Consider the following 12,220-nt stretch of genomic DNA (forward strand, 5'->3'; position numbering starts at 1 on the left):
GTGATGCCAAGTACTCGTTGACGTTGATGTCATAATCCTGTTCTTGAGTGCAAAGCCTAGAGCGAATCCTGCATGCCCGAGTTCTGAGTCCGGAATGTGGTTGTTGTGAAGTCAAGGCCGACTGTAAATGTTAAGCGGTAACATGCATGATCAATAGAACAATGAACCTGACTGGTGGTGAAGACATGGCATTGTAGATGAGAGTGAAGCTCGAGCAACATCTGGAAATCTCTTATCAAGTTTCAGTCTTGATTTGCTAGAGAAGCAAATCGTTGCAATAGCGTTTGGATTCTTAACCGAATTCTCCCAGGCAGTTTGTTCGCTTTTGCTTTTCGAAGACCCCAGCAAGGCTGTACGCCGACGAGCATATCAGGATGGTTTGGACCCAGCGCCTTATTTCGCCCCTCAAGTGCTCGTCGACCCATCGCCTCTGCTTCCTCGTACCGTCTTTGACTTTCAAGAAATTTGGACAGGTTATCGAGGCTGCTGAAAGTGTCTGGATGATCGGGACCTAGCACCTTCTCCAATCCGTCCAGTGCCCGTCGATACATTGCTTCTGCCTCCTCGTACCGCCCTTGGCATTTAAGGACGACAGCCACGTTGTTGAGGCTACAGAGTGTGTATGGATGGCCGGGACCCAGCACCTTACTTTTCCTTTCCAGCGCTTGTCGATACATCGCCTCTGCCTTCTTGTACCGTCCTTGTCTTTTAAGAGCGTTACCCAGGTCGTTGAGGCTGCAGAGCGTGTCGGGATGATTGGGACCTAGAACCTTCTGTTGCCCCTCAAGTGCTCGTCGATACGTTGCCTCCGCCTCCTTGTACCGTCCTTGTCCTTCAAGAGCGTTACCCCGGCCATTGAGGCTGCTGAATATCTTCTGATGTTCATGACCTAGCATCTTCTCTCGCCCCTCCAGTACCCGTCGATGCTTCACCTCTGCCTCCTCATATCTTCCTTGACTTCGAAGAACGTTACCAAGGCCTTCGAGGCTGCCGAGTGTGTCTGGGTGGTCGGGACCTAGCACCTTCTCTTGCCCCTTTAATGCCCGCCTATGCATTGCATAAGCCTCTTGATATTTCCCCAAATATTGGTAGACCGTACCGAGGAGGTTGACACTGCGAAGAGTTATCCTCTTGTCTCTACAACACTATATTTTATTGTCTGGTAATGCGGTTGACTCGTGGGGTATCTTTGTTAAAGACAGTGCATCGTGGCTCGTATGGAGGCTTGGAGAGCCGCAGTATAGTTGGCGAGCCAGGGTTATGAGGGTTTCGCCAATAGTCGAACGCTATTACCTAAGGTGTATTCCATGACTGCCGGACCAAGCAAGACGAAGAGTGCTAAGTGGCTGAGTGCGGGTTTTGGTGTTTCGAAATTCATTGTGGCGCAGTATTTCAACGGCTACTGCATCGATTCTCATGTCTGCATTCGAGCACATATTCTGTCCCGTATACGATTCATTAACCCTAATGATCACATTGAATCATAATGATCGATTCCCTTTACCACGCATGGTGAGGTATAGTAGTCGAGAGATCGTACCATCTCAGTAACTCACATTCGTAGTAAAGTACCACTAGCAACTACTGATTCAATCACAGTAACTTTGGGAGAGATCATGCCAACACAGTCCTGTAGTTAGTAGCATTCTTCAAGGAAGAGCAAACTCGAAAGGTTCCGAAACCCACCACCGTTTCAGGCAGGGTCAGCAATACTATCAATTTGAGAGACACAGAGTGCCGTACCAAAGGAGAGATTCTCGAGTCTTTTGCATCACTGAAGCCAAGTTTGCTTGAGTTGTAGGGCAATGACTGATCAGTAGACTATAGCATAGTGTAGGCAGAACCTTACCAGTACACATAGAGTACATAGTAGAGTACACGAGCTTTCGGTCACCAGTTCTCCTCGAAAGTAGACGGTTCGGATCCGATGGTCAGGACCACAATTGGGCTTTTCTGCCCAAGGTCGAGCAGTCCTCCGGCCCCCTCTTCATATCAATGAGGCTGCATGCAGCCTTGTCATGAACTGCAGGTTAGGCCAGTTCTTACAATTCATTTGACGCGGGGAGTCTTGGCCGAGATCGCATGTGAGCTAAGAACTGGGATTGGGCCATTGGTCAATGGTCATTTGGCCAAGCATCGCTCCGGTGGCTTGGTCTGCTTGATGCCGCAGAAACGCTTATCAGGCTCTTTTGCGTGACAAAACCCTAACCCTAAAACTTGGTAATTCCTTACTTTGCCGTCCGGTCTCTGAACAAGATCGAGTGCTGGGTTGAGTTCATCGATTCCAGTAGTTTATTTTCTCTATGTACATACAGAGCCCTACTCAGGTGAGTTTGTATTTGGAAGATCGAACCCAATATACCATTTTGAACAAAGCAAACCACCAGCAACACCAAACGCCACATCCCAGTAACACATGCGCGAAGAGTCGTTCGTTGAACATCGATTAAAGAAGACCCTGTTTCTGGAGACTGCTCAAAGTTAGCAAACCAGACCACAAGTCGTTTTCGAGAGATCAAGGTTGTAACGTACTCGTTGTAGATGCGCTCTGGCATGACGTTGCCCTCCGCATCTTCCATCTGCACGACGTTGTCCCGTTGCTCCTTCTCTCTTCTGCGATCTGCCTCGAGCTTCTCCCAGAGCTTCAGGGCATCCTCGATCTTGGTGATCTCCCGGAAGAGATTAGTTTGGCTAGTGATACCCAAACACCTCAGACCGTAGAGATGGCGAGCCTCTGAAAAGTGCTTGTCGAAAGCACGACGACCCATGTACACAAAGTTTCCGCAGATTTCGCAAGGAAACTCGACACCCAACCCGTGCAGCTTGTAGAGCCAGTATGGAATCGGCTTGCCATCCCAGGCCAGAGGAAGTTTCAGTGGGTTGTAGATCTTGCCCTCGCCTTCCTCCTCGGATTCCTCGTCTTTACGGCCTGGTTCGTTATCTGCCAACAGTGCTTCGATTTCCATTTGTCGCTCTCGCTCCGTCATGCCTTGCTTCCGTTCGACGTTTACGCGGGTAGCTTCACGTTCGGATTTGAGAGCTTTGGTGAGACACCGGATTCGGTGTTCCCGCTCAGCTACTGCCCTCTCCTTTAATGAGCGCAGCGACGCGTCCATGGCGCTGATTGGACCTGGCTTCGGTTCAGAGTTGCCATTGGCTTTCTTTGCCTCGGCTGCTCGGATGTGTTTTTTGCCAGAGAGATGGTGCTTGTATGTGTTTTCGTTGCTAAACTCCTTTTCGCAGTCGGGACACCAAATTCCTTCGCCTGTCCCTTGAGTCTTTGGTTGAGCAGGCCCGTTCGCTGCTTTCTCCGGACCCCAACCAGGAACTTCCTTTGCCGCCCACAGTTTCTCAAACTCCTCGTCCCAACTGGCAAAAAGCTTGTCAAGATCCTCCAGAGGTCGAACCCGCCTGATGAAACTCTCCAGGTAACTTGCGAGGTTTCCAACATATTGGAAGTAAGCATCCGACAGCTTAACATGTCTCTTGAGCGGCATTTGCGGAGGAGTGAAGATATCGAATTGGTCGATATATTGCATGTAAGAAATTCGCCGCACGCCGGGGAGGTTCAAATACTCTTCGTGTGGCTGAATCAAATCCAGATACTGTCCATACATTTCTTCGCCCGTGAACATGGAGTCGATGTCCGGCGCGAAGGGCTCCCGTTCACCAGGAGGTCGCCTCTTATACGCTTTCTCGAGACTCTCGACAGGTTCATTCGGGTATCGCTTGTGGAAATCCTTGATTTCACCAAGACGCTTGTAGAATTCCTCGAAAGGGTCACCAGTTGACACGGCCTTGATTTCCTGTGCACGAAGACCTTCCGCATCTTTGTAGATGTCCAGCAGACGTTTTGACTGTTCCTCAATGCGGTTCAAAAACCCAGCAATCTGATGATCTCGCGCAAGTCGTTCGCGGATCTGCATGCCATCACAAGGAGCGTTAGTGATGCAAATCTCGTAAAATCATCCAAGTCGCCTCAACTCACATTTCGCGGCTCTTCGGCCACGCGTTCCGCGATCCCCTGCTCTAACCGCTCCAGGTCCTCGTGGAGCAATCGCTGATCTTCGAGCACCATTGTGAATCAGTCGGCGTAGCCCGAACTCTGCGTCACGACTTTGGTGCTACTACAACTTTGCTCACTTCTGAAGCTTGGAGAGCGGACGGACCAGAGCTTTCGGAGCCAAAGTTCTTAAGTCACGTGATTCAAATCATGCCCGTGAAATTTCCAGCGACGAGCCAGAAAAAGTGACAAAGATTTGTGTTCAAGGCAAATAAGAGATTGAAAATCACTTCTTCTTTTTCGATCGTTCCTTTACCTGCTGTACGGTTAAGTCTTCAGCATCTGCGAAGTTTCGATATCGTGTCACGTGATTAAAGAGTGGCGCTGGGGGCCAGCCGCCGCCGAAGCCGACTTTTCTACCGCGTGGAGCTGGAAGACGAGAACGCTGAACGTCTTTTGCTGTCGGAGAACTATCGATCACAATGGCCGACGGGATCGATCGCCGCGCCGATGGTAGGACCAATAATACTCCTTCGAAAGGGACTGGGGCTGACATGTGGCAGAGCGCATGGAGTTTACGACCTCGAAAGAGGTCACAGTTGCGCCAACGTTTGAGGACATGCATTTGAAAGAGAACCTGCTGCGAGGAATTTACGCATATGGATACGAGGCGCCTTCAGCAGTACAGTCTCGAGCGATCGTGCAAATTTGCAAAGGCCGCGATACGATTGCACAGGCCCAGTCTGGTACCGGCAAGACCGCAACGTTCGCGATTAGTATTCTGCAAGTGATTGATACAGTAGTGCGCGAGACACAGGGTATGTAGGAGTCGCATTCCTATGAGTGATCGATGCTAATCAAAGTGCAGCTCTGGTTCTGTCTCCAACCCGTGAACTTGCGACGCAGATTCAGTCTGTTATTATGGCGCTCGGTGATTACATGAACGTGCAATGCCATGCTTGCATAGGAGGGACAAACGTGGGCGAGGATATCCGGAAGCTCGAGTATGGCCAACATGTTGTGTCCGGGACACCAGGGCGAGTCGCCGACATGATCCGCCGACGACATCTGCGGACGCGGAACATCAAGATGCTTGTCCTGGACGAGGCCGATGAGCTCCTTAACCGAGGCTTCCGAGAGCAGATCTACGATGTTTACCGATACCTGCCGCCCGCAACGCAAGTTGTCGTCGTTTCAGCGACGCTGCCCTACGATGTCCTGGACATGACGACCAAATTCATGACGGACCCCGTGCGCATTCTGGTGAAGCGTGATGAGTTGACGCTGGAGGGCATCAAGCAATACTTCATTGCGGTGGAGAAGGAGGAGTGGAAGTTTGACACACTCTGCGACCTCTACGACACGTTGACCATCACCCAGGCAGTGATTTTCTGCAACACCCGGCGCAAGGTCGACTGGCTGACGGACAAGATGCGCGAGGCCAACTTCACCGTCTCCAGCATGCACGGTGAGATGCCGCAGAAGGAACGTGACAGCATCATGCAGGATTTCCGGCAGGGCAACTCGCGTGTCCTCATCTCGACGGACGTCTGGGCGCGCGGCATCGACGTGCAGCAGGTCTCGCTGGTGATCAACTACGATCTGCCGAGCAATCGTGAAAACTACATCCACCGTATCGGCCGAAGCGGTCGGTTCGGTCGGAAGGGTGTCGCGATCAACTTTGTGACGAGTGACGATGTGCGCATTCTGCGGGATATCGAGCTGTACTACTCGACGCAGATTGATGAGATGCCAATGAACGGTATGTTTCATATCATCAACTGATTTAAGACAAAAAAAAGGCAAACATTACTAACGGATCACAACAGTTGCGGACTTGCTCTCATGATTTAAAATGGAACGTAGCATGGGCCGAAAATGACACGGTTTGATCCTACCCTGCGCGACAGATCCTCCATCTCCTGCAAGGAGAATCCCTCTGCACCTGGCCAAAAGGGGGTAAAATATTAGATGGCAGGGTGAGACATGTGGAGGAAGGGAACATGTAACAGAAGCGTGACCTTGGACGCTTTGACTCTATTGCAACGGCTCGGATCATACTAAGATCGAGAGACAAAAAAGTTATACCCCTGTGCTTCACGAAGTATTACTTTTCATCGTGCTGTTTTTTGCTCTCTATTTTCTCGGCGATGGCTGGCTGGGCTCGAAATGTAACAGGACACTGGACAATGGGTAACTAATTCCGAAACGAAAGAAAAAGAGACCAAATACATTTCACTTCATACTTCATGCCTCGTAGAAGTCATCATGTTCTGATATCTGACAACTCAAACAAAGCCCATCAGTCAAAGAGAACACAGAAAAGTCAATAAGCGCGGATACGTCCAGCGATCCATATATCATCGAAGAAGAAAAAGAAACCAAGAAAAAAAGTGGTCATCGGAAAAGATCAATTCGCCCAGAGGAACTTTTCGGTCTGCCCTCATTAACAGGTACAGCCAGATACCCACCAAATCCGTTCCCGACGAGAATACTCTCCCGCGACTCGCCGCCCCAGCGCGAGCCCAGCTGCGCTTCGTGGAAGCTCGCCGGACGGGTGACGGAGCAGCGGCGGCGGCCGAAAGCCGTCGCATCGAATTGGGTGAAGCTCCATTCTAGCTCGTCCATGCCCTTGCTGTATAGGTCGAGAGGTTGCTGCAAGCCCTGCGCGAGGTTCCACGAATTATTATTGTTGCCGTCCGCGAAGGGTCGCAGGGGTGGCGGTGTGAAAAGGAGCGCATCTGGGAAGTTCGCGTCTAGGACATATAGCTTGCGCACGGTCGGTAGGCAGTTGGAGAGGAGGGACGTGACTAGATATGAGTAGTAGGAGCTCGAGGCCGGCTGAACTCCTGGGGGGGTGTTGGGGGATGTGATTTCGTAATGCATGGTTTTGATGCTTTTCGACGTGAGCGGTGGGATGTTTTCAGGTGGGAAAGAGCGGTCGACCTGCGCTTCGATCGTGAAGTGACGCAGGCGTGTGGCTTGAGGGATGAATTGATAAAGATATGCCGGGTGTACTCCCGTATTGGAGAGGACCAGCTCTGTCAACAAGTCGGCCGTTCGTGGTATTGAAATGTACCGCGCCAGCCCGTTGGCGGTGATATTCGGCGTTTCGTGAAGAGCCAATCGCTGCAAGGGAGGGAACGGTGGCAGGGACTGGGACGGAGTAAAGAGTGAATCCCCGATTGAATCCATCCTGTCCAATTTCAAGCTCCGCAGGGATTGAAGCGAAAACACGACCAAGCGTAAGGTGCTTTCCTCGACCCGCAAATCAGTGAGCTCAAGAATTTCCAATTTCGGCCAGACACCGGTGTTGGGGATGCGGGCAAAGCTTCCTTCCGACCCATGCGTGTATGACATGCGACGAATGTCCGGACAGCGCGCCATCAACTCTTGTTTCAGCGGAAAGGAGGATATATCATCGCTGAAGAAACCAACTGGGAGGTCGACGTAGCGTAGATTCGGCAATACAGAGATCGTCCGCGCGAGGTCCGTCTTGCTGGCCTCCCGCGTCATGTACGGCATGCGCAGCGAAAGCACCTTATTGCCCAGCTGTGGCGACTCCCTCACCGTTCGCATGAAGAGCAACAAACGCATCTGCGTCACATCGATGGGCTTGCCATGGCGATCCACGAACGCCCCTTTCTTCCGCTTCGACGACAATTCGATCTCTAGTTCGCAGTAATGGACAGCGTCAATGCGGACGTGTTGATATCTACGAAATCAATTAGAATCAGACATGAGAACGGCAGCTGCCACCCAATGCCACGTACAGCAATGACTGCGCCGGAGTGTACCATCGCTTACAGACCAGGGCGCAGTGCGCCAGGTCCCGCATATCACACAGCATACATCCATCGGTGCTCATTGACTCCTCCGAGGTATCGTACGATTCGTCCAGCGCATGGGGACAGACGAACGAGAATATCCGAGCCAGGACCTGCTGGGGTAACCGTTTCGTGCAGTCGAACGGTGGAGGGGGATAGTAGTATGCTGCGGGCTGCGCCACTTGGTATTTCTTGAATGCGGACTTATTCGCCGCATTCTTATTGCGCGACCGAGCTCGGAGGTGTTTGAAGAACCGCATGGTCGGATATCAAGGGTGTTCATGAATCATGGAAAGAGAGGAGGTAGTTCGGCTCTGACTAGTGGTGCTGATCAAATACATGGAGCGGCGAGTCGGGGAAGGCCGACTCAATCCATCGCCTTACTATTATTAATATTGGACTATGATGATGATCAGCGGTACCATTCATGCGCGTCTCTGGAAGGAACACATTTGTCTCACCCATTCGTGGATAGTGGCCGCTCCTTGATGCGATCTCCAACCAACCTGGACTGGAGCGGGCGTCTTTTAGGGAGCCAAACCGGCATTGAATGGGTTCGGATTAACCTAAAAACGGAGCACCAACTGCCATTGGAGGCCGCCTGGTGCCATTTGCCAAGACTGCGTGCGCGTGAGAACTGTGGAGAAGTTGTCACGTGAAACATTATGTCAGCGAAATGCTTGGCAACCTCGGCTAAGCAGCTCTTGCCGCTCCATCGCTTCCTCTCGTTGCACGCATCCAGCAATATATGCCTACGCCGCTGGGATCTCCCGGTCGACTCGTTCAATTGAAGTCCTTCCGTGCTTGTCAAATTTGTAGGCGTTGGGTATACACATACAAATTTGACAAGCACGGAAGGATCTGGATTGGCAACGAGAGGCATAATAGAGCACGCCCTTTGCGTTTCCCTTGACCCATGTTCAGGAATTCGAATTGTTCAGATTCTAACACCCAGAAATCCCATGCTGGAATAGCACTGTGATTTCTCCCCGAGAATAAATTCCAGAGGTATCGGCGGCGAACATGTAAAGGCTCGGAAATGACTTCAGCTTCTGCGACTTTGACAGTGCATTTGGAGATTTGTACTCTGTATCTTAACTTGATTGCCTTTTTTGCTTACCTCATGTATTTTCGAATTCTGTCCGGGACAATCATTTGCCCATGAGCCTAGGTCAGTGTTGAATATGTCCCTGGCACGACCATGACATGATATGACATCATCACAGACTTGTTCTTGCCAGAGGCAGAGGACTTCACTCATTCTACTTGTTGCAGGAGAATGTTGCATTATATCCGCCCCGAACGTCGGGCCTCGTTTGTGGTCGTGATCCAAAGATTCGCACAACAACGAACGTTGATATTGGGCACCCATTGGAGAGGACTGCGGACTTTCCGACGCGGCAAAATGGCGGGAGTTCTTTCCGAGGATCATCTCTCCATGAGCGATATCCCCGCTGCGGCCCAGGAAAAGGAAGAATTATGGAAGTACCGTGCTCCGTACCAGGTTCAGAAAGATCATGAATTCGGCTCCGTCAAGTGGCGGGGAAAATGCCATTGCGGTCGTGTGCAGTACCAGCTCAAGAGGGAGAATCCACTCGCAGCCAAGTTTTGCCATTGTCGGGCATGTCAGGTTCTTCATGGTCTGTGACCGGGTGTACTGGGAAACAGTTTGAAACGATATGGTGCTGATCTCCCCCAAGGTGCTCCGTTCCAGTGGTGTGCCATCTTTCCCAAGACCGACATGTGCTTCTCCCGCGGCATCGAGTCGCTCAAGTTCTACTCGTCCCATAGCATGACCCTGGGTTATCAACTGCCATGCAAAGTGTACTGCTCTTATTGCAATACCCCGATCATGGATGAAGGTCGCAATATGTGTTTGATTTTCCCGGAGCTGATTGAAATTAGTCCGGAAGAGGGGGAACACAAGCGTCGCCGGGACGTTTTTGACGTCGAGTGGGTTTAATGTCTCAAAGCATGGATGAATTGGCTAACCTGCTGTAGTTGCCATATCTTCTACAGCAGACGAATACTCGACGTCCTAGATGGCAAGCCAAAATGGAGTGGACTAGACGGAAAAAGCAATCAGCTGGATGATCATGGACGTGCTATGGAATCATAGGACTGTGTTTTGTATGTCATGTTGATCTGATAACTTACCTTGCACCTTGATATCCAAATAGGACTATTGTTTCACCTGACTGTCCAGTTGATTCGTCGGATAGTGTAGGAATTTCTTTCGACCCACCGCTAAATTCCACCATTGACTGCTTCATATCATGCAGAATCGGTCGTATGGACACGCGACGATCCTCTATTCCGCTGTTCTGATCTGCCCCCCACGCAGAGCGACATCGGCCATGGCAGCAAGACCTCGCTTTGCCTTCGAAGGTCCTGTCACGTGGTTAGGGCAAAGGTTAGCAACCAATACAGGCCATTGATGGTTACATAATCCTAGGGCCAGCCTCGCGCGGGCATGTGGCCGCTTTGTATCACCTCTGGGTGCTCACAGGGCCTTTTGTCCTCTTGATATCTGCGGAGGAAGGAATGCACGTGATTGTTGCGATTTGTTCCTGAGGCCCAGATGACCCTGTAAGAACGGGCCGAACGGTTCTTAGTTTCGGCAGAAAAAGACCCTGGAGAGCCCTGTGATTGGTCCGATCTGCTGATCACTTCCAACCATGGATATTCCGTGATTCCCTGCAGAAAAGCGCCGACTGCATCTTAGGGAGATCGTCCCTGATCATACACGCTCTTCGTGACCACTCGTTGGCCACGATGTCACGCTGCTGAGAGTTTGTGCTATTGTTATTCGACACTATGATAATTGTCACAAAATATCCATGACTAGTCATGCTGACCCGGGCAGTGTTAAGCTCATAATCCCATAAGTCAAAGCACCGCAGGCAATGTCTCAGTACTACCTCGGTCGGTCGATCTGTCAGATCACCACTCTCGGTGTAGACTAATATAAGCGCCGCCTAGCCCGTGCCAACTAGGATATCATTGTTCTCGGACAAGAACAGGTTATGTACCTCTGAGGTTACTGTGTCAACATGTACTATACACGGCCCATTGCGATCTCGGCCTTGCTGGCCTCGACCGCTCTGGCGGCCACTTCGATCAGCGATGAAGAGATGACTTCGCTGCTGAACGCTGGGGGAGTCGAACTGGCCGTGCGCTATGCTCCCATGTGGTTTTTTGGTCAAGCGATGAATCAGCCTCCATGCTATCCCACCTGGGCGTTCAGCGGTTCGCCAACAACCCCGGATATCTATGACTTAGATCACCAGACGCCCCCTGCACCGCAATGCGACTATCCAGACGTCGGTTGCAATTGCCGGAATCCCGGTGTGCCTATAGGTAACCCAGGTCCCGCGTTTCCGATCTACTACAGCTATCAGAAATGCAATGATAATGAGGTGCGAGTGGCATACAATCTCTTTTATGAGAAAGACGGAGCCACTGTCTCAATCTCCCTCAAAGCGATCGAGGACACTGGGCGTCAAGCGAAGCTCGAGGGCAATAACTTGACTGTTGTTGACGACAACTTTGATCCCCATGTGGTCCGTTTCACTGTCAATAACACTGCGTCATCCCAAGCCGTCGCTGCTAAGAGTGTGGATCTTGATATTGAGACGGGACACAACTAGTCAGTAGCAAGACGTCTCTCTGATCCGAACAGGGACCGCGATCCTAACTTGAGAACACAGTGACTGGGAACGTGTGATCATCGTTCATAGCAAGGATTCCAACAACTACTGGACGCCGACCCGAGCGCTACTCTCGTCGCACAGCAAATATCACAATCTGGCCTGGGGAGATATCCAGAACACGCTGACCACGGAGGAGATCAACGCTGGTAATGCCATTGATCCGAATGGGGTGAAGAACAATGATCATCCCAAGGTGTATGTGGCCTGGTCGAAGCATGCGAATTTCGACACGCGCAACACCGGCTGGAACGATCCCATCAGTCAATCGCTCGACAATGCTTTTCGTAGTCAAGACTGGTGGCATTTTGTGGATCCCAGTAACTACGTACGTTGATCCATCGATATCTCTTGTGTATTGATGATATCTTGGCTGACTCGGCAGATCCGATCTGATCTATCCACGGCGGCTGGGCAAGCCCTAGCCTCGGCTAACTGGGGAGACGCGACGGCGAACCCGCCTCATGTTCACGATATCATGTGCAATGCTTCGTAGTTACCAGCCAGCGATAGTCATGGTGAAAGTACTCTTGAATCAATAAATGATCCCAATGATGACGTACTCTCTTGATTCCAGGCTCTATACTTACTACTAAAAATGGATGTTTCCGTGGAATGTGCCTGCAGGCACGCCACGCGTAACCTCTCCTATCCCTTCAATAAGGTTACCGATTATGTGA

The 12,220-nt window shown here is 51.1% G+C and overlaps 7 protein-coding genes across 7 annotated transcripts; 4 read left to right on the forward strand and 3 right to left on the reverse strand.

Moving 5' to 3' along the window:
• Positions 1-242: 242 nt before the first annotated feature.
• VTN49DRAFT_7210 (uncharacterized protein) lies at positions 243-1,055 on the reverse strand (the record flags this gene model as incomplete). The annotated part of the gene is made up of 1 exon (XM_069415455.1): positions 243-1,055. One exon carries the CDS (start codon positions 1,053-1,055, stop codon positions 243-245), a length of 813 nt encoding a protein of 270 aa, XP_069265250.1.
• Positions 1,056-2,446: 1,391 nt separating this feature from the next.
• Positions 2,447-4,078, reverse strand: VTN49DRAFT_7211 (uncharacterized protein; the record flags this gene model as incomplete). The annotated part of the gene is made up of 3 exons (XM_069415456.1): positions 2,447-2,471; positions 2,533-3,920; positions 3,989-4,078. The coding sequence occupies 3 exons, from the start codon at positions 4,076-4,078 to the stop codon at positions 2,447-2,449; spliced, it is 1,503 nt and encodes a 500-aa protein (XP_069265251.1).
• A 407-nt stretch (positions 4,079-4,485) lies between these two features.
• On the forward strand, positions 4,486-5,852 carry VTN49DRAFT_7212 (uncharacterized protein; the record flags this gene model as incomplete). The annotated part of the gene is made up of 4 exons (XM_069415457.1): positions 4,486-4,516; positions 4,567-4,821; positions 4,872-5,765; positions 5,833-5,852. 4 exons carry the CDS (start codon positions 4,486-4,488, stop codon positions 5,850-5,852), a joined length of 1,200 nt encoding a protein of 399 aa, XP_069265252.1.
• Positions 5,853-5,881: 29 nt separating this feature from the next.
• On the forward strand, positions 5,882-6,204 carry VTN49DRAFT_7213 (uncharacterized protein; the record flags this gene model as incomplete). The annotated part of the gene is made up of 2 exons (XM_069415458.1): positions 5,882-5,962; positions 6,016-6,204. 2 exons carry the CDS (start codon positions 5,882-5,884, stop codon positions 6,202-6,204), a joined length of 270 nt encoding a protein of 89 aa, XP_069265253.1.
• A 196-nt stretch (positions 6,205-6,400) lies between these two features.
• Positions 6,401-8,090, reverse strand: VTN49DRAFT_7214 (uncharacterized protein; the record flags this gene model as incomplete). Its single annotated transcript, XM_069415459.1, has 2 exons — positions 6,401-7,718; positions 7,777-8,090. 2 exons carry the CDS (start codon positions 8,088-8,090, stop codon positions 6,401-6,403), a joined length of 1,632 nt encoding a protein of 543 aa, XP_069265254.1.
• A 1,145-nt stretch (positions 8,091-9,235) lies between these two features.
• Positions 9,236-9,949, forward strand: VTN49DRAFT_7215 (uncharacterized protein; the record flags this gene model as incomplete). Its single annotated transcript, XM_069415460.1, has 3 exons — positions 9,236-9,470; positions 9,531-9,783; positions 9,832-9,949. 3 exons carry the CDS (start codon positions 9,236-9,238, stop codon positions 9,947-9,949), a joined length of 606 nt encoding a protein of 201 aa, XP_069265255.1.
• A 934-nt stretch (positions 9,950-10,883) lies between these two features.
• On the forward strand, positions 10,884-12,036 carry VTN49DRAFT_7216 (uncharacterized protein; the record flags this gene model as incomplete). Its single annotated transcript, XM_069415461.1, has 3 exons — positions 10,884-11,479; positions 11,541-11,868; positions 11,926-12,036. The coding sequence occupies 3 exons, from the start codon at positions 10,884-10,886 to the stop codon at positions 12,034-12,036; spliced, it is 1,035 nt and encodes a 344-aa protein (XP_069265256.1).
• Between the last annotated feature and the right edge of the window lie 184 nt (positions 12,037-12,220).

The sequence above is a fragment of the Thermomyces lanuginosus genome, assembly GCF_041956635.1.
Source record: "Thermomyces lanuginosus strain ATCC 200065 unplaced genomic scaffold VTN49scaffold_42, whole genome shotgun sequence".
Lineage (NCBI taxonomy): Eukaryota > Fungi > Ascomycota > Eurotiomycetes > Eurotiales > Trichocomaceae > Thermomyces > Thermomyces lanuginosus.